This window comes from Geotrypetes seraphini, chromosome 13 (genome assembly GCF_902459505.1).
Source record: "Geotrypetes seraphini chromosome 13, aGeoSer1.1, whole genome shotgun sequence".
NCBI lineage: Eukaryota > Metazoa > Chordata > Amphibia > Gymnophiona > Dermophiidae > Geotrypetes > Geotrypetes seraphini.
In genome coordinates this window covers 15,346,162-15,366,513 of record NC_047096.1, presented here as the reverse complement: position 1 = coordinate 15,366,513, position 20,352 = coordinate 15,346,162, and the positions used below count along the sequence as shown (strand labels likewise).

Sequence of the window (20,352 nt, the reverse complement as noted above, 5' to 3'; positions counted from 1 at the left end):
CTTTGAGATTTTGCCTGAGCCAGAGGTTCTCGTTGATTTATTAAAGGCTCATACTGATGTCCATTTCTACAAAGCCCTCTTTTTTGTCCCATTGATTTATATGCTTATATTTTTTTCTGACTTCTTATCCAAGGGACTAGGTGTCTTAGCTAATTTCTTAGTGGTGTCACTTACTCTATGTCAGGGGTGTCAAAGTCCCTCCTCGAGGGCCGCAATCCAGTCGGGTTTTCAGGATTTCCCCAATGAATATGCATGAAATCTATTTGCATGCACTGCTTTCATTGTATGCTAATAGAGCTCATGCATATTCATTGGGGAAATCCTGAAATCCCAACTGGATTGCGGCCCTCGAGGAGAGACTTTGACACCCCTGCTCTAAGTAAAGGGGGCAAATGGATTATTTGTGCACAATATTTATTCTGCAGTGGAATGATGGACGTCGTGGTCGGGAGAAGATGCATTTCCTGTTGTCTGATGTTTTTTTTACGGATGTTTGTTATATTATGTGTGAGACTTTGTGATCCGCTTTGTAAAAGGCGGACTGTAAACAAATAAAATATACCGTGACGATAATGAACCTCACTCCTAAGCCAGGGTATGCGGAGTATGATCTCTGGTACAGTGAGTGTTACTAGTAAATTTGAGACTAAGGGCCCCTATTATCCAGCTGTGCTAGCGGTTTTTAATGTGAGCCAGTGCGGTAAATGCTCCAGTGCTCATAAAATCCTTTTGAGTGTCAAAGCACTTACCTCACCAGCCCGCACTAAAAAGCCTCTAGCGCAGGGGTCTCAAAGTCCCTCCTTGAGGGCCGCAATCCAGTTGGGTTTTCAAGATTTCCCCAATGAATATGCATGAGATCTGTGTGCATGCACTGCTTTCAATGCATATTCATTGGGGAAATCCTGAAAACCCGACTGGATTGCGGCCCTCAAGGAGGGACTTTGAGATCCCTGCTCTAGTGCATCTTGATGAAAGGGGGGGGGGGGTAAGAGAGCTTCCTTCTGGAGTTCATAAAATGTAACATGGATAGGCAGCTTAGTAAGGTGTGCTTGGAAGGATTTATTTGTTTTTTTTATCAAGCCTGTGGCACTCAAAATGATGGGAAATATATCTCTCAGGCATGTTTATACATATAGTGGTACCTCGGAATCTGAATTTAGTCTGTTCCAGAACCCCGTTTGAGTTCCAAGACAATTTTTCCCATTGAAAATAATAGAAACTGGATTAATCCATTCCTTGGTTCCACAAACTCATATTTTCAAATAAATTTAACAGTAAACACACTGGCAGAGGCAGCAAGATCGCGTCCCCACTGGCATAGACAGCAAGAACGGGCCCCCACCGGCATAGACAGCAAGAACGGGCTTCCACCGGCATAGACAGCAAGATTGGGCCCCCACCGGCATAGACAGCAAGATCGGGCCCCCTGGCAGAGACAGCAAGAACGGGCCCCCACCGGCATAGACAGCAAGATTGGGCCCCCACCGGCATAGACAGCAAAATTGGGCCCCCACCGGCATAGACAGCAAGATTGGGCCCCCCTGGCAGAGACAGCCAGATCGGGCCCCCACCGGCATAGACAGCAAGATCGGCAACTGCAAATGGTGCTCAGCCCAAAGCTTCCCTCTGACACAAACCGCCCAGGCGGAAACAGGAAGCTGCGTCGGAGAGGAAGCTTTGGGCTGAGCAACGTTCGGATTCCAAAGCAGCGTTCGGATCCCAGGGCAAAAATTAATTAAAAAACCTTAATAAAAACTTATTGAACTTAAAAAAAAAAAAAAAAAAGTAGTTCGGATTCCAAGTTGTTCGAGGTTTGTGGCGTTTGGATTCCGAGGTACCACTGTAATGTGTGGTTTATTCACACAGCCCTAATTTAGACAGAACATAGAAATAGGGTGCAGTTATCAATGTGAGCAACTGTTAAGACACAGTTAACTTGGGCTATTTTAGCCACTGGCCCCATTTTATGCAATGAGATCTAATTACTAATAACTATTTTTTTATGTTGATAACTTCCTCCCCTAAAGAGAAAAGAAATGTCACTAGAAATCCAAATCACTGCTATATGTATTAAAAGTGAGCTAAGTATAGGGCAGTCAAGCCATTGCGACGTCACTAATGTGGGTGGCTCTTATTCATCGGTAGAATAAAGCCATTGTAACATCACTAATGTGGGTGGCTCTTATTCGTTGGTGGAATAAAGCCATTGTGACATCACTAATGTGGGTTGCTCTTATTCGTTGGTGGAATAAAGCCATTGTGACATCACTGATGTGGGTGGCTCTTATTCATCGGTGGAATAAAGCCATTGTGACATCACTAATGTGGGTGGCTCTTATTCGTCGGTGGAATAAAGCCATTGTGACATCACTAATGTGGGTGGCTCTTATTCGTTAGTGGAATAAAGCCACTGTGACATCACTGATGTGGGTGGCTCTTATTCGTTGGTGGAATAAAGCCATTGTGACATCACTGATGTGGGTGGCTCTTATTCATCGGTGGAATAAAGCATTATGACATCACAATAACAGCTTTGGTTACCAGAGACTGACACTCCTCACACTAAAGGGGGAAGTTATCAATGTGGGCGACCATTAATATGGGCTCTATTTTATGTAATGAGACCTGGTTACTGATAACTGGGGTTAACAATAAAATAACACATTTTAGCTGTATCCCAAATTGATAACTTCCTTCCTAAGTGTTGATAACTTCCTAAGCTGATATTTTAGAATTTCAGAACCTAGATATAAAAGTGGTGAACCATAGACATGTAGGTATGCCAGTTTGAAAACCTAACTGACTAACCCCCCCTCCCCCGTTTTAGCGCCAGATGTGGCGGTAACAGCTCCAATGCTTATAGAATTCCCAGGAGCATCGGAGTTGTTACTGCCGGGGTCAGTGCTAAAAACTGCTATGGTTTTGTAAAAGATTGGGGGGGGGGGGTAAGTGCTCTCAGTTAAATACAAGGTCTGCAATCATTCATCATAATTGATTTGGGGGGATTAAGGAAGTGACCTCCCCTAATCCTTCCTGTAAATCACTGCCCAAAATAAGCACTTTAAAAAAGCATAGATGTATTCGGGAGCAGCTGTAAATCCTGACATGAATTTCTGTGATAAATCACGTGCATGCCCCTTCTGAAAGGGGGAATAAATTATGATTTTTGGTTCCTACTAGAGAATGACACGGTGGCGGTTTACCCGCGGCCACTGCATTTTAGCCGCGGGTCACCGCCGAAAACGGGGAAGAAAACTAGCAGTCGCTGCGGCGACGGGGACAAGGCCATTCACCGCCCGCGGGGCGGTGAATGGGTCTTGTCCCCGCAGTGAGGCATGAAGGATCGCGCAGTCCCCGCAGCTCACACCCGCCTGCCCAATCGATTCTAGTGTTTAGCCAGCTCTCTCCCTTCTCCTCACCTTAGTTTGTAGATTTTCTTTTTCGGCGACCCGCACGCTATCAGAGAGCCGCGCACCCGCTGCTGCTCAGTTTCGATCTTCTGCTCTGACGCAACCGGAAACAGGAAGTTGCAGCAGAGCAGAAGATTGAACACTGAGCAGCCGCGCGTGTGCGGCTCTTTGGGAAAGTGTGCAGGTCGCTGAAAAAGAAAGCCTGCAAATTAAGGTGAGGAGAAGGGAGAGAGCTGGCTAAACACTAGGATCGATTGGGCAGGCGGGTGGGGGCTGCGAGGACCGTGCGATCGCTAGTGTTCCCGGCTCAGACTTTAAGGAGGGAGTGAAAGGGAAAAGGATTCTGGGCTAAGGTGATGAAAATGGAAAGAAAAACCCACAGCAGGAAAGAAAGGGAAGGACAGGCAGGTGAGCCAGATGCTAGAAGCAGGGGGGGGGGGGAAGAAAGAGGGAAAAAAGCTAGATGGGGTTGAAAAGAAGAGACACACTGGTATGGAAGAGGAAGATAGGGGAAATCTGGACACAGGAAGGTAACAGAAAGAGGGGAAATTATGTGCATGGGGCATAGGGACAGAGACAAAAAGGGGACATGCCATGGGGATGGAATATGGACACAGGGGGGGGGCAATGGCAGATACATAGGGGAGATATTAGAAAAGTATATAAAATCGTACCCGTTTGAGGCTTTTATGTATGCAGCGGTGACGGTGACGGGGCGGTGAATGGGGTTGCAGTGGCGGTGACGGGGCGGTGAATGGGGTGGCAGTGGCGGTGACGGGGCGGTGAAGGGAATGGCGGTGACGGGGCGGTGCAGAGGATGGTGAGACGGGGACGGGGCGGTGACGGGGACCAATTTTTTCACCGTGTCATTCTCTAGTTCCTACCTAGGCCTGCCCAAACCATACCCAGTTGCAAAATGCAAATATGGCAGATTTACACATTGAAAGCCCTCTTTGAAAAAGACAGGATTTACATGTTTCTTCAACATACATTTGTAAATGTTGGTGTTTACACGTGTAAAATCGTGACCAGGTCTTCTAAAGTAAATGCCATATGCTAATATTATATAGCATGTGTGCAAGTTGTTTATGGAGGGGAGTTGTCATGATGGCACAGCTGGTTTTCCTTTCTCCCATGCAAGAATAAAAGCATGCACTATACTTTCTCTGCTGTTTTCAGACCTGTCACCTATGGATGCCAGCAGTGCCCAGAAAGAGGACATTACTTTGCGAGTGGTTGTACGCCTGCCTTTCCAGCACATTCTGAAAGGGGTGAGGCACGCACAGAGAAATGTGTTCTGATAAACACACACACTGACATGCGCGAACCCAGCCACAAACTGAGAGAACATAAGAATTGCCGCTGCTGGGTCAGACCAGAAGTCCATCTGGTCAAAGACCAGCGCCCTAACTGATACTAGCCCTACCTGCATCTGTTCTGGTTCAGCAGGAACTTGTCTAACTTTGTCTTGAATCCCTGGAGGGTGTTTTCCCCTATGACAGCCTCTGGAAGAGCGTTCCAGTTTTCTACCACTCTGGGTGAAGAAGAACTTCCTTACGTTCGTACGGAGTTCAGACACAAACATGCCACCACAGGAGGGTAGGGTTATCACATTTTACAAAGGAAAACCCTGGACACATAACCCCACCCCATTCTTCCCAAGCCCCGCCCAGTTCTCTCTAGCACCACCCAGTTCTGTCCCTAGCCCTGCCCCCAGCAAGCCTCCTCTCTTCTGTGACGAGCTCTGGTCGCGTCTGGAGGGCCTGGAGCATACGTGAATGTGTGTGACGTCATCTGTGCATGCTCAGAGACCCTCCAAATGTGGCCGGAGTTCGTTGGGGCTTTCCAAACCCCGGACAAATGCCGGGTTTTGAAAAGCCAATCTGTGAGCCGGACAGTCCTCTAAATAAGAGGACATGACTGGGTTTTCACAGATGTTTGGTGACCCTATCTGGGAGTGCCTTTACTTTGTGCAAGGAAGAGTCATTTAAGACGGATTTAGCACCTCCACTTATTTTATAATGTTCGCTGTTATGCATGCAGCCCCCCAACCGGAATATCCAAGGGTATCAACACATGGCTGACAGGAACACTTGTGAACATTTTAAATGCTAGAGCAACAGGGAATTTTTATGTGAAGGGGTTAGATGCTACGTGGTACTTGTACAGTTCAGCTCTAGCGATGGGGGGTGGGGGGGAGTCTCAGGATTATTATATGGAGGCAAGGGGGTTATTTATAACCTTCATCGGTTTGTATTCTAGGACTTGAAACAGCAGGAATTCTTCCTGGGCTATGCAAACGTCGGGTTGAAAGCGGACTGGAAGACACTGGATGAAAGTGTGGTTCAAGTTTTCAAGGTATAGGAAAAAAAATTAACTTTAAACCTCTTTCTTCTGCCCTTCTGCTTTGTTTTTTTTTTTTTTTCTTCCCTCCACTGCAGCCTTTCCTCTCTGGTGCTTCCTTATTCCCCCTCCCCCATTCTTTTGCTATAGAATTGTTAAAGCACTGATGAGATTCTCTCATGCACAATGATGGAACATCTAAAGAGACTCAGTTCAGTCTGGCTGCTTTTTCTCCTCCTAGGACCACGTTGCCAAGATGGACCCAGCCTCGACACTGGGGCTGAGCAGTGACTCTCTCTACGGGTACAACATGAGCCATGTGAAGAGAGTGCTGGACACAGAGCCACCTGAGCTGCCTCCTGCCCGCAGCCTGCGGACCAGCAGTGTCGTATCTGTCTTACTGAAAGGTAAGCAGTGACAGAGCCTTCCATCTCCTGCCAGATTCTCTTGCCTATTCTAAACTTGTAGCTGGAGACACACGTGAGAGGGAAGAGAGGAGGAAAGAAGACGCCTCGGGTACCCTAGTGTTTTTTGGGGTTTTTTTAATACTGCTTCCCTTCCTCCCCCATCACTCCACCAAAATTAAAAGTGAAAATACTTTAGCAGGCGGGGATATCAACTGAAGAATATGGAACTCACCCTGCATCAGCTCTGTAGTACAGTGCAAAAGCGCAGGAGTCATTGGCAGCACTGTCGGATAATCTGACGATATCAGCATCAGCAAATTGTTCCTGGGACATTAGCATCTGATATGCGCTGCCACCTACTGTCGTACTTTTGTACTGCACTGCACAGCTGATACAGGGCGGGCACTGGATTCTTCAGTTGCAGGGCTTGAGAATCTCCACCAGCTACAAGAATAGTATGCCTGGCTGTTTGCTAGGCCTGAGGCAAAAGTTGCCCAGGCCTAACTGCACTTATACCCCTGCTTTAGACTGGCTCAAAAGGCAGCACGGTGCCATCCAGTCTGTTCACCCCTCCTGACAATCTTGCCCTGAGCAGTCCAGTTGCAGAAAATGGGCAGACCCTGTAGCCCTTCTGCTTGTCCCTTGAGTCCTCCAGTACCTGGGAATGACTGGTACGTTGCCTCTGCTCCCACATGTTTGAAAGGTTACTGTAAAGGATACCTAGAGTTTCTGGAGCAAATCGGCTTGTTTTTCCTTTGACAGGTCTTAAGGAGAAGTGTGTGGACAGTTTGGTCTTTGAAACGTTGATCCCCAAACCCATGATTCAGCATTACCTCAGCCTTCTTCTCAAGCATCGGCGGCTTATCCTCTCCGGGCCCAGCGGCACGGGCAAAACCTACCTGACCAACCGCTTGTCTGAGTACCTGGTGGAAAGGTCGGGGCGTGAGGTCACTGATGGTATTCTCATGACATTCAACATGCACCAACAGTCCTGCAAGGTACGTATCAGAACAACTGGGAAAATAGCAATGACAGTGGGCTTTAATGCCTGGAGGATGGTTAACAGGTTAAGGAATTGGCTAGCTCAGTGGGAGGTAGGGCCTGCAACGGTTTAGTTGACCAACCCTAAAAGTTGGCATGCAGTAAGGCAGAGAAGAAAAAATTAGGGCCAGGTCATGGGGATGCTTTACATTGTAAAATGAGATCACGAATAAAAATCATTTGGGGAAACAGGAACTTTTTAATAGGAAAAGGTAACAGACACAATTGTAGATTTAACAAACTTCATCAAAATGTAGGATGGTAGCAGGGAGGGAGGAAAATATTTCTTTATTGAGAGATGATAAAGGCCTGGAATAACTTACCAGCAGAGATGATTTGAAACTAATGAAATCAGTTAGCTTAGCAGGGTTTAAAAAAGGTTTGGATAATTTCCTAAAAGAGAAGCCCATAGGCCATTATGGCTTGGGGAAATCCACTGCTTATTCCTAGGATAAGCAGTATAAAATCTGTTTCACTACTTGGGATCTAGCTAGGTACTTGGGACATGGGTTGGCCACTGTTGGAAACAGGACCCTGGGCTTGATGGACCTTTGGTCTGTCCCAGTATGGCAAGTCTTATGTTCTTATGAAAGAATTCATACACGTGTGAGATAGATACAGAAGAGCAAAGGAGAGAGAGACGACCCATAGGAGCCAACTTTCCAAATGATTGCAGGTGCTAAACCCAATGGAGTCAAAGAGTTGCTCAATATGGGGGGGGGGGGGGTGCTCAAACACCCACAGAGCTGGCTCTTGTGAGATGATCAGAGGTTGATTAATTGTAATTGTAATTTATTTCTTATATACCGCTAAACTCCGTTAGGATTCTAAGCGGTTTACAGAAAATAGACAATAGGGTGCATTAAAATTATAAGTAAAATAGGTACTTAGAAATTCCCTTACTGTCCCGAAGGCTCACAATCTAACTAAAGTACCTAGAAAAATGACAATTAGTAGAGTAATGAAAACATAAAATAGAGATAGAAGAGAAAAAATAAGAAAATAAACATTCTAATAAGACTACAATGATCTAAAGGACTTTGAAAGGTAGGAAAAAGAGGGGAGATAAGAATAGATGCAGAGGGAGAACCATTGAAGCAATAGAATTCTGGGGAAATTTAAATGAAATTTAAATAATATAATAAGAAACAAAAACAAGTGGCAAAACAGTGAATGAGATTTAAAAATAAAATATCATAAACTAAAAAAGAAAGTGAAAAAAATTAAGGTCTGCACAGGGGCCTGGGTTTGTGGTCCACCCGTCGAAGGTTGTAACTACATTCCAGAAGCAGCTTAAAGCATCCCATCCTTCAGGAAAAGGAGGAAGTTGCCTGGTTAATAGCCAAAGAAAAAAAAAAACAGTGACTAGCAACTGTTCCTGAGTGGCGGCTTAGAGCTCCATTGTGGATGTCAGGGGAGCGCGGTCACCATTTTTGCCTGTAAAAAGTATCCTCCTTTTGCTTTTCTCCCAGGACTTGCAGCTGTATCTCTCAAATCTGGCCAATCAGATTGACCGGGAGACAGGGATTGGAGACGTACCCCTGGTCATCCTTCTGGATGATCTGAGGGAGCCGGGGTCAATCAGCGAGCTGGTGAATGGGGCGCTGACCTGCAAGTACCACAAATGGTAAGAGGTGCAGTGTGTGCCCTGGTGGATTTACTATGGTGTCAGGTCAAAAGCGCGCCGGGACAAAGGCGCGCCCAGACAATTGAGCACAGCGCGGAGGCGCGCACCGCTCTAAATTACTGTTTTTAGGCCTCCGCCGGGGGAGCATGGGTGGGGAACCCCCCCCACTTTACTTAATAGACATCGCGCCGCGTTGTGGGGGCATTGTGGGGGGTTGTAACCCCCCACATTTTGCTGAAAACTTTACTTTTTCCCTGTTTTTAGGGAAAAAGTTCAGTTTACAGTAAAATGTGGAGGGTTATAACCCCCCAAACCCCCCATAACGCCGGCGCGATGTCTATTAAGTAAACTGGGGGGGGCTCCCCAACAAAACCCCCCGGCGGAGCCCCTAAAAACTGTAATTTTGTGCGGTGCGCGCCTCCGCGCTGCGCTCAATTGTCGGCGCGCGCTTTTGTCTTTCGCGCCGTTGTCTATGAACCATTTACTACAGTTCCATATTGCTTTTTAACCCGAGATTGTACAAGTTCCCCACCCCTTGCAGCGTGTTCTGTTCCATTAAAGCCCTCCCCCCCCCCTTTTACGGAGAGCAAGCGCATGCGAGGACCACATCTAGAGGCTAGAAGATAGTCTGCACATGCATCAGGATAGCTCTGCAGCGATCCGTGGGGTCAGTGTGGGGCATGCCTCCAATCGCATTAATTTGCATGAAGACTGGTAGTGAATCGGTCACCCGCCCATAGATCGGATCGAGTTTAGTGAATCTAGGCCAAAGTCTTTCTTTTCCTAAACCCACACTAGGGTGTGGCTTCGTGACTGACCACTTTTTATCTGCACACATACTCAGAATCTCTCTCTCTCTCTCTGTCAGGATTTTCTTGTTTTTATGTTTTATGTACTCCAGCCTTGCCCAAGTTGTATGGTAGGGCACAAACAGTTCCTTACACAGCATTTAGAAATCTGAAGTGGAGCAGTCGGAGGGGGCTGGCAAGGGACTGTGTGGTTTCTTTAAACGAGTTCTCTCTTCATACAGCCCCTACATCATCGGGACAACCAACCAGCCCGTGAAGATGACTCCCAATCATGGCCTTCACCAAAGCTTTAGGTATGTGGACAGCAGCGACCTTAATTCTGAAGAGAGGGGAAAGCCCCAGGTGAACTGTGATACTGTAAGATCCATCTAGTCTGCTAAGTTATTGTGCTTCTCTGACCCAGTCATGGAGTTTGGGCCATATCACTTAGGCCAGTGGTTTCCAACCCTGTCTGGAGGACCACCAGGCCAGTCGGGTTTTAAGGATAGCTCTAATGAATATGCATGGGGTAGATTTGCATGCCTGGCACCTCCATTATATGCAGATCTCTCGCGTGCATATTCATTAGGGCTATCCTGAAAACCCGATTGGCCTGGTGGTCCTCCAGAACAGGGTTAGAAACCACTGACTTAGGCTATTCTGGCTGCCTTGGGTTTGAGGTTAGAGCACCTTTGAGAGTATTAATATTTACCTAAATTGGCTTAATGCAGTTGCATCACATTATGGAATAAGTTGTGTTGACTTCATGACGTTGGGTGTGAAAACATAATTTGACATATTATAACAATACCTGCGAATATGATATTCATAGGGGCTTTAATGTATTCTTGATAATATTTTACAGTAGAGAAAAGCTTGTCAAATACGCACGTATTGAATTAAAAAAAATAAATAAACCAGTAAATATTCAGCCACTGCATTCAATGTTTGTTTGTTTTTTAATGCCAACTGTAGCGATGAAGAAATATCTGGATATTTGGCTAGGGTTAAATTTCCAAATAAGGAAGTAAGGGCCAGATTCTATAAATGGCACCTAAGTACGCTTACATTTTTAGATGCCACTCCACGCAGTTGTCAGTCAACTGTTAGTCTATGCTTATAGAATCATGCCTAACGGTGACTCGGGAACTATGTATTAGAAACTGTGATGGTAACTTCTGGCTGGATCCCCAAACCCAAATAACCTGTCCTTATCTACTAAGTCTATCCCCAACATTCAAGGTACTTAGTAGATAAGGACAGGCTGTTCACCCTCTCCAAGGTAGAGAGAACGAGAGGGCACTCTCTAAAATTGAAAGGGGATAGATTCCGTACGAAAACTGGAACGCTCTTCCGGAGTCTGTCATAGGAGAAAACGCCCTCCAGGGATTCAAGATAAAGTTAGACAAGTTCCTGCTGAACAAGGACGTACACTGATGGGACTGGTCTTAGTTAGGGCGCTGGTCTTTGACCAGAGGGCCGCCGCATGAGTGGACTGCTGGGCATGATGGACCACTGGTCTGACCCAGCAGCAGCAATTCTTATGTTCTTATAAGCCATCTTCAACGGCTTGGTTTTTCTGACTCCTTCCCTATACATGTTGGGTCCTTTTTACCAAGATTGCTATAAAGAGGAAGCCAGGGTTCAGTGCTTTATAAAAGAAGCAGAACCATGTTGAGAGGAGACTTCTAGCCTCCTGCAGACCTAATATACTAATCCAATGCCTGTTCCACAGAATGCTCACATTCTCCAACAACGTAGAGCCAGCCAATGGTTTCCTGGTCCGTTACTTGCGCCGGAAGCTACTTGAGTCCGACAGCAGTGACATCAATGCCAACAAAGAACAGCTTCTCCGCATCCTTGACTGGGTGCCGAAGCTCTGGTATCACCTGCACACCTTCCTGGAGAAGCACAGCACTTCCGACTTCCTCATTGGTATGTAACTGACAAATTCACATCTTTTTTCCTTTCCCAAAGCAGCTCTTGATTGGTGAAGCCTGACTTTAGTGCAGGAAGAGGGGGTCGGAGCATACCGAGAGTGATTTCTTTCACTCACCGGCGCTCCAGCTGCCCTCTCCTACCTCCCCAGGCGAAAAACCTTATTCGCGGTTTTTCGATATTCGCGGGGGTTCCTAGAACGGAACCCCCGCGAATATCAGGGGAGTACTGTAGTACTAACTTGTGTTTTTTTTTGGGGGGGGGGTTTATTGAAATTTATTAATGTATCTAAACAAGTATACAGGATATGGGAATTTACACAAAAAATATAGAAATACTAGCTGATGCCCCGGCGTTGCACGGGTATTTAATTATAGCAATAACACTGTAAATGGATTCAAATAAAGATACTTTATAGTGGTGAAAGAAATTATTTTTTACAGCTTTATAAAAAGTACAATATTCAAATAATAATGTGAAATATTTGACAAAATGAATACAATACAACTAACACAAAACTTGATTATAAACAACATTTTTAGTTTCACCTCCAGGAGCAAGAACATATACATTCTTGGGTGAACCCACCCTTGAGCAAGCAACATAGAGTTGTCCATGGGAAAAACAGGGGGATCTTAAATCCACTCCACAGTACGTAATAGTCTGTCCTTGTGATTTGTTGATTGTGATAGAGAATGCAAGTCTCACTGGAATTTGCAATCTCTTAAACTGAAAAGGAAGATCTGTTGGAATAAGTGGTATCCGCGGGATAAATACAGTTTCACCTTGTCCCTTTCCGGTTAAGATAGTCGCTTCAATTACATTGGACAGTAACCTCTTTACACAAAGCCTTGTGCCATTGCAAAGTTTTGGTGGGTCAAGGTTGCTAAGTAAAATAACTGGAGATCCCACAGCTTTTTACATTTTTTCCATTGACATGAATGGGTGAAATCTGATTTTCTGTTTGTAGCTCTGCCCACATGTGCAGGTGGGCAGCGAGACCCCCAGAACATATCACCTCAGGTAGTGAGGGATCTGCATACCAAGTTTCGTTCAAATCGGTCCCACAGCTTTTTACATTTTTTCCATTGACTTGAATGGGTGAAATCAGATTTTCTGTTTGTAGCTCCGCCCACGTGTGCAGGTGGGCCGCGAGACCCACAGAACATATCACCCCAGGTAGTGAGGGATCAGCATACCAAGTTTCGTTCAAATCGGGCAAGCCGTTTTTGCGTTGGCAGCTTTTTACATTTTTTCCATTGACATGAATGGGTGAAATCTGATTTTCTGTTTGTAGCTCCGCCCACGTGTGCAGGTGGGCCGCGAGACCCCCAGAACATATCACCCCAGGTAGTGAGGGATCTGCATACCAAGTTTTGTTCAAATCGGGCAAGCCGTTTTTGCTTTGGCAGCTTTTTACATTTTTTCCATTGACATGAATGGGTGAAATCTGATTTTCTGTTTGTAGCTCCGCCCACGTGTGCAGGTGGGCCGCGAGACCCCCAGAACATATCATCCCAGGTAGTGAGGGATCTGCATACCAAGTTTCGTTCAAATCGGTCAAGCCGTTTTTGCATGATCGCGGCACATACACACATACACACACACATACACACATACATACCTCCGATTTTATATATATAGATTATTTCTTAATACAACTTAAATCAGTCATAGAAAATCAGAAATCCCATCAAGCCCACATTATTGAGGAGAAAGAATTATATTACATAATAACATAAAATTTAGTAATCAATAAAGGATAACACCCTTAATTTTATAGAGGCATTTAACTATTTAAACTCCTATTTTCATTGAAATTATCATAACCAAGAAAGGAAAATTCGACCCTAACTTAGAAAAAGGGGGGTTACTAAGAATGTTCAAGAAAATATTCTAATTGAATAGGACCAAAAAATACGTAATCCTTATCAAGTTTCAAGTTTAATCAAATTTGATAAATCGCTTATTACATACTAAGCGAGTAACAATAAAATATACGTTATACAGCTTTAAAAGAGAATAAAAACAAACTGACAAAACAGACAGACTCAGATACATAAGGAAAGGGAAAAGATAGGGAAAAAGTTACAAAATTACTATTATTCAGATGAGAAAAAAGAAAAAGCCAAATAGGGAGAAAACATAAGGATTGGGATAAAATTGTTAAAATGGATTATTTAAAGATTAAAAGAAGCTTTAAAAAGAAAAGTTTTTAAATTGGTTATCCTGAAAAGTTATCAAACACACGGAAATTTCAGAAAAAATGTGGCACCGGATTCCACTACCTTAGATTTCAGAGCCAAAAAAGCTTTTCGTCTAAGTTGGGTTACTCTTGCCACATCTTGTGTTTTATGTTCATGACTTCTAGCTAGAGTCTGCCCTCCACCAACATGTTAATTATTGTATCCCTTTGTCTCCTTTCTTAATCCTAAAATGGCAAAGGATCAGACTTTAGCAATACAATATGACATGTGTACGTAGAGAAAGAGGAAGGGTCTCTCACTGATCATTTTGCACAGCTGCTTTTCATTATGTTTGATCTGCTTCCCTTCTTAGGCCCTTGCTTTTTCCTGTCCTGTCCTGTTGGAATTGAGGACTTCCGAGTCTGGTTCATTGATCTGTGGAACAATTCAATCATCCCATACCTGCAGGAAGGGGCGAAAGATGGACTTAAGGTACAAGTTTGTGCTCAGGGCTTCAGAAACGCCACTGTACAATGCCTCTAGCTCAGGGATCTCAAAGTCCCTCCTTGAGGGCCACAATCCAGTCGGGTTTTCAGGATTTCCCCAATGAATATGCATGGAAAGCGGTACATGCACATAGACCTCGTGCATATTCATTGGGGAAATCCTGAAAACCCGACTGGATTGCGGCCCTCAAGGAGGGACTTTGAGACCCCTGCTCTAGCTGAACTCGTGTCTCGTCTCATCTACTATCTCTTCTGTTTCTGTCGATCTTCTCTGTCTTGTTGATTTTCAACCCAACCTCTAATATCTTTCCGTGGACTAACCAAGAAGTGTCAACCACAGATGTATCTGTGTGAATGTGTAGCTTTTAGCACTGTAGCTCCTGCTTGGTCTTTAGAGTTGCATTTTCTTGTGACTTTAACCAACACAAAAGGACTGATGATCAATGTTGGGGCATGTGTGGCTCCTGGCATTGAAAATCCGGGTTATTAACACCAACCCAGAAGTTTACCAGGCCCTGGCAGAGATTCAGACAGGTGCCTGGTTTAACGCGTCACATAAAGATAGGACAGTTGTTTTGCTGTGTTAACTTTACACCAGTGTCCCGTAAACGTTTCGGCGGCACCGCACACTAAACCCAGTACTGCGGCCGGAAGGCATCCAGAAGTGCAAGGACGACGACTCATGATGTCATCACGGTGACGTCTGTGCATGTACGGAGGCCCTCCGGCCGCGACCCTGAACCTGTCACTTCGCCGGTGGGGGGGGGGGGGGATCCTGGAGGTGTGGGGAGAGGAGGAGAGACACCGGTGAGGAGCAGAGTCGTTGCCGCGAGAGGCATGTCCTGTAAGCACTCATCCGTCGCCTCTCCTCCTTGCCGGCATCTCGCGGGCACACCTGCTGCGGCACAGAGTTTGCGATACGCTGCTCTATGCGGTTACTGCTGTGTAGATGCTTCTCCTTAATCTAATCTAATCTAATGCTTGGCTTTTTATACCGAGACAGTCCAAGAAAGCTCGACTCGGTTTACAATAATTAACTTAACAAGTAGACCATGAAGACTAAGACTAAGTTTCAGAAGATTGATTTTCAAAGTGTTTAGCAAATAGAATAGTTTTTAAAGATTTACGAGAATGTTGGAGTGAACCGGAACTCCTTAAAAGGAGTGGAAGATCATTCCAGAGCTGAGAGAGCTTAAAAATCAGAGATTGAGTAAAAATCTTGGCTCCTTTAATCCCTTTCTTGGAGGGAAGAGATAAGTTTAAATTCTTGATTACCTCTTGCAAAGGAAAATCTGTAAACGTTCCAAGGTAAAGGAAGAAGAGGAGTAACTCCGCCCCAGGCCCGCACCTAGCCTAGGTGGTTAGGCCTGGTTAATGAGGATATTCAGTGGCAGAAACTGATAACGTGCCTCTGAATATCCTCAGATAGGTCTAGAGCTCTCCTGGCTGTTTAAATTGCTTTGAATATCTTCCCTTTAATTTTCTTATAAACACCATCGCTACAGTTTTGAGTTTTGTTTAAGGCAACTGATATTAAGCGAGATTTTTTTTTTTTTCCCTCTAGGTGCATGGACAGAAAGCAGCGTGGGAAGACCCAGTGGAATGGGTCAGAGACACCCTACCTTGGCCCTCTGCCCAGCAGGACCAGTCAAAATTGTTCCATCTGCCGCCACCCAGCACGGGATCCCATAGCTCAGCTTCTCCCCCTGAGGAGAGGATGGCAAAGGATATCACCCCCAGCTCGCTAGACGCAGACCCCCTGGTGCGTTAACTCAAGGCCTTGATGGCACTAATCCTTAAGCTTTATTCTAAAATGCAATATTTAAAGGGCAAGCAATTGACGCAGTAGTATTTATTTATTTAATTTGAAATTATTTATAACCCACCTATCCACAAATCTAAGCAGAAAACGAAAATCACATACAAAATAACAATAAATAATACATAGAATTACAGTAGAACGAAACAAAGAAGCATAAAAAGAATAATAATAACAACAGCTTATATACCGCAATACCGTGAAGTTCTATGCGGTTTACAAAGATTAAGCAAAGGTACAAATTGATTGACTTTAAGAGGGGAGGAAGAAAGAGGGTTAATAGGACAGGAAATCCATTTTTGAGGAGAGAGTGATCAATAGAACAAGTTAATCGCTATAGAGGGGAGAGAGAAGAGAGGATCAGTTGTCTAGATACTTTAGGAACAGGTGTGTTAAAAAGAACCACCGTTGCTCAAACTGTCACAGAACTCACACCAAAAAAACGCTCAAGTAATGCAGTTTTCACCCCTTTCCTAAACTGCGCAAAAAGTAGGAGATTGGTGCAAAAACAGCGGTAGGGCATTGCACAGCACCGGACCCTGCTGCACGGAGAACATGGGCTTACGGTTCCCAGAGAGCTTCACAACTCTTCATGATGGAACTTCCAGGCTTAAACTATCTGAAGACCGTAGTTCCCGCAAAGGGTAATGCCGCCGAAACAGGGAGCAAACACTCGACGGACAATTATGCTGTAGCACTTTAAACGTTGCACACAAGACCTTAAATTCGACTGCTGCTGTTCAGTTATACTGTGTCAATTGCACGCTCTTTCAATGTTGCCCCAATGTAGAGATCTCTATTGAGCAAATTCGTAGTTTTGTGATGTCATTTCTCCAAAGGAGTGTCAAAGTCAAAGAATGCAGAGGGGAAGGAGTTAAACAAGTTTTCAAGTTTCAAGCTTTATTTAAAATGTGATTAATCGTTTATCAAAAAAAATTATAAACAATGTACAATAATGTGTAAAAAAAAAAAAAAAAAGGGAAAATACAGTTGGCATATATTAGATAAACATAATTACAAATGCAGCCATTAATACTAACGAAACGCACAGAAACGCAAAGGAAAAAAAAGGGAAGAGCTACAAATAATTAAAGGAAAGTGAGACAGATTAGGAGGGAACTAGATCAGTTAAAAATGCCTAAAAAAATGCATGGGCAAAAATTTCTGTGCCTAGGTATCGGCGGTAACATATCGGAGTTTCTAGGATTCAGAAGCATCTTTAAATAAGAAACTTTTCAGATTCCCTTTAAATGACTTACTGTACATCTCACGGTCAGGGCCATTACAAGGACAGGGGGCTCCCTAATTGAATCAGCCTTCTTTTTTCCTCTTCCCCCCAACTCCTACTTCCCTTGTTGATCATCCCAACACTACACCTTCCAGAACAGTTCAAGAGAGAAATGTTCCGGAGAAACTAGGGACAGGGGCTTCCTAGTTGAATCAGCCTTCTTCTTTTCTCTTCCCCTCAGCTCCTACTTCCCTTGTTGATCATCCCAACATTACCCCTTCCACAACAGTTCCGGAGAAACAAGGGACAGGGGGCTCCCTAGTTGAATCAGCCTTCTTTTTTCCTCTTTCCCCCAGCTCCTACTTCCCTTGTTGATCATCCCAACACTACCCCTTCCACAACAGTTCCAGAGAAACAAGGGACAGGGGGCTCCCTAGTTGAATCAGCCTTCTTTTTTCCTCTTCCCCAAAGCTCCTACTTCCCTTGTTGATTATCCCAACACTACCCCTTCCACAACAGTTCCGAAGAAACAAGGGACAGGGGGCTCCCTAGTTGAATCAGCCTTCTTTTTTCCTCTTCCCCAAAGCTCCTACTTCCTTTGTTGATCATCCCAACACTACCCCTTCCACAACAGTTCCGGAAAAACAAGGGACAGGGGGCTCCCTAGTTGAATCAGCCTTCTTTTTTCCTCTTCCCACCAGCTCCTACTTCCCTTGTTGATCATCCCAACACTACCCCTTCCACAACAGTTCCAGAGAAACAAGGGACAGGGGGCTCCCTAGTTGAATCAGCCTTCTTTTTTCCTCTTCCCCAAAGCTCCTACTTCCTTTGTTGATCATCCCAACACTACCCCTTCCACAACAGTTCCGGAGAAACAAGGGACAGGGGGCTCCCTAGTTGAATCAGCCTTCTTTTTTCCTCTTCCCCCCAGCTCCTACTTCCCTTGTTGATCATCCCAACACTACACCTTCCACAACAATTCCGGAGAAACACGTTCCAGAGAAACAAGGGACAGGGGGCTCCCTAGTTGAATCAGCCTTCTTTTTTCCTCTTTCCCCCAGCTCCTACTTCCCTTGTTGATCATCCCAACACTATCCCTTCCACAACAGTTCCAGAGAATCACGTGTTTGGACAGCATAGTCTTAGAGGTTAAAAACTCTGTATTGCATGTGTGTATACATGCATAGAAATGCAACACACACATATACAATATTCAGCTTTTGGCAGTCAGTAAACTTTTAATACTGCTCGCCATAGGCTTTTCTACTACTACTATTAATTATTTCTAGAGCACTACCAGATGTACGCAGCTCTGAACAGAGTCATAAAGGAAACAGTTCCTGCTCGAAAGAGCTTACAATCTAAACAGTTAAGACAGACAGGATGCAAGGGTAGGGGGTTACAGTTAGAGGGGATGATTAAACTGCTGGCTAGGGTAGTGAGCAGAGAGCAGGGGGAAGTAGGGTTATGAATTGAAGGCGATATCAAAAAGATGGGTTTCCAGTCTACTCTTAAACAAGGGAAGGGGTGTGGATGATTGCCTATTCTACCTAATAGTTAATCCAGCCCTGTCCTTGGTGAGCAGGGGATAGAAGTCCATACACGTATTAAGATGGACTTTGAGAAATCCACTGCTATGTTCTTATCCACAGTCCTAGTATTGCCATGCCACCCCCCCCTCCCCACACACACACGCACACACATCTCTTCAAATCTTCACCAACAGTGATCAGGCTATCCTACCCGCTGCTCATGCTGGCCGAGCCTTCTTTATGACATCACTGGTCTGCGAACAGGAAGTGACATCAGAGGGAAAAAAGAAGCTGGTGCAAGCAGTGGGTAGGGAAATCTGCTTGTCGCTGGCAAGGATTTGAAGAAGTAGGGGGAGTGCATTTCAGAGACCCCTCTCCCATCATGGGAGGGAGAAGAGGAAAAGTGCTAGTGCTCCTCCTCCCCCCCCTTACACACCACTTCATAGTGGGCTATTCCAAAGCACCCCTTCCACAACCCATTATGTGAAGGTACTTTCTGTATCCCTAGTGGGCTCACAATCTTAAGTTTTTGTATCTGGAGCGATGGAGAGTCAATGATTTGCCAAGGGTAGGGTTGCCAGATTTTCCAGTCAGAAAATCCGGACCCCTTAGACCTGCCCCCAAGCCCGCCCAGTTCCGCCCTGTAATGTCCTAATCCCTCCCCCAGTCGCACCCTAGCCCCCTCCCCCCCCCCCCGGCTGCCTGTTCTTGTCGGGTAGGGAGGAAGTCCACGCATGCCACGCGATATCATCGCGTGGCATCAGTGCATGCGCATAATTCCTCCTTCCCCGATGCTTTTTGAGGAGGCTTTTCAAAATCTGGACAAAGTGCCGGTTTTGAAAAGCCATCTGGACTCTCGGACATGTCCAGGGAAATCTGGTAACCCTAGCCAAGGGTCACAAGGAGCCGCAGTAGGAACCGGATCCCAGTTCTCTAGGTTCTCAAACCACTGCACTAACCATTAGGCCCCTCCCCCCACTCCCTGAACTGTGTGTCTAAAACTAGGTCTACACCGGTGTGGGTCTAGTGTGCAAATTCCAATGAAAATGAAATTCAGGCAGCATTTAGACGTCCAGCACAGTGTTGAATGCCTAAATACAATTTGATAATTGACCTCTTTAAATTACAAGTCGGCCACAGCCATCGAGTTAATTCAAGAACTCAATTTTATCATGGTTATGGACTTCATACAGCGTCTGTGGTTGACAAATTGTTATAATATATTGGGCTTCTCTGCTTAGGTGTTTATAAATTGTAAATAAGTTTTTATTTTCCAGCTAGAGGATTCTTTGAGGGGGGACCAAACAAATCAGTGTGTTTTCACACCACAGGGAGCTAATGCTGGACTGCCTGGTTTGATGGAACCAAACGTGTGTTTTTGTGTTACTTAAGCATTGTCAGCCCAGGAAAAGCATAAAAAAATTGAGTGCAGGATACAAGACAGGTCAGAAGAGGGCGACAGAGAACTAAGGGAAGTAGTGTTTTTTTTCATCATTTAGCCAATAATCACCTTTTTAAAATTTTTTG

General features: G+C 45.0%; 1 protein-coding gene across 12 annotated transcripts in view; it reads left to right on the top strand.

Annotated features, from left to right (window-relative positions):
* Nucleotides 1–20,352, top strand: part of NAV1 (neuron navigator 1) — a 385,886-nt gene that overhangs the window by 352,853 nt on the left and 12,681 nt on the right. For all 12 annotated transcript variants that reach the window (XM_033917672.1, XM_033917671.1, XM_033917665.1 and 9 more), the window contains 9 exons: nucleotides 4,590–4,681; nucleotides 5,673–5,768; nucleotides 5,995–6,160; nucleotides 6,923–7,158; nucleotides 8,674–8,828; nucleotides 9,859–9,930; nucleotides 11,352–11,551; nucleotides 14,114–14,232; nucleotides 15,811–16,008. In XM_033917672.1, coding sequence (XP_033773563.1) covers nucleotides 4,590–4,681; nucleotides 5,673–5,768; nucleotides 5,995–6,160; nucleotides 6,923–7,158; nucleotides 8,674–8,828; nucleotides 9,859–9,930; nucleotides 11,352–11,551; nucleotides 14,114–14,232; nucleotides 15,811–16,008 — 1,334 coding nt within the window. The remainder of the gene's footprint in view (nucleotides 1–4,589; nucleotides 4,682–5,672; nucleotides 5,769–5,994; nucleotides 6,161–6,922; nucleotides 7,159–8,673; nucleotides 8,829–9,858; nucleotides 9,931–11,351; nucleotides 11,552–14,113; nucleotides 14,233–15,810; nucleotides 16,009–20,352) is intronic.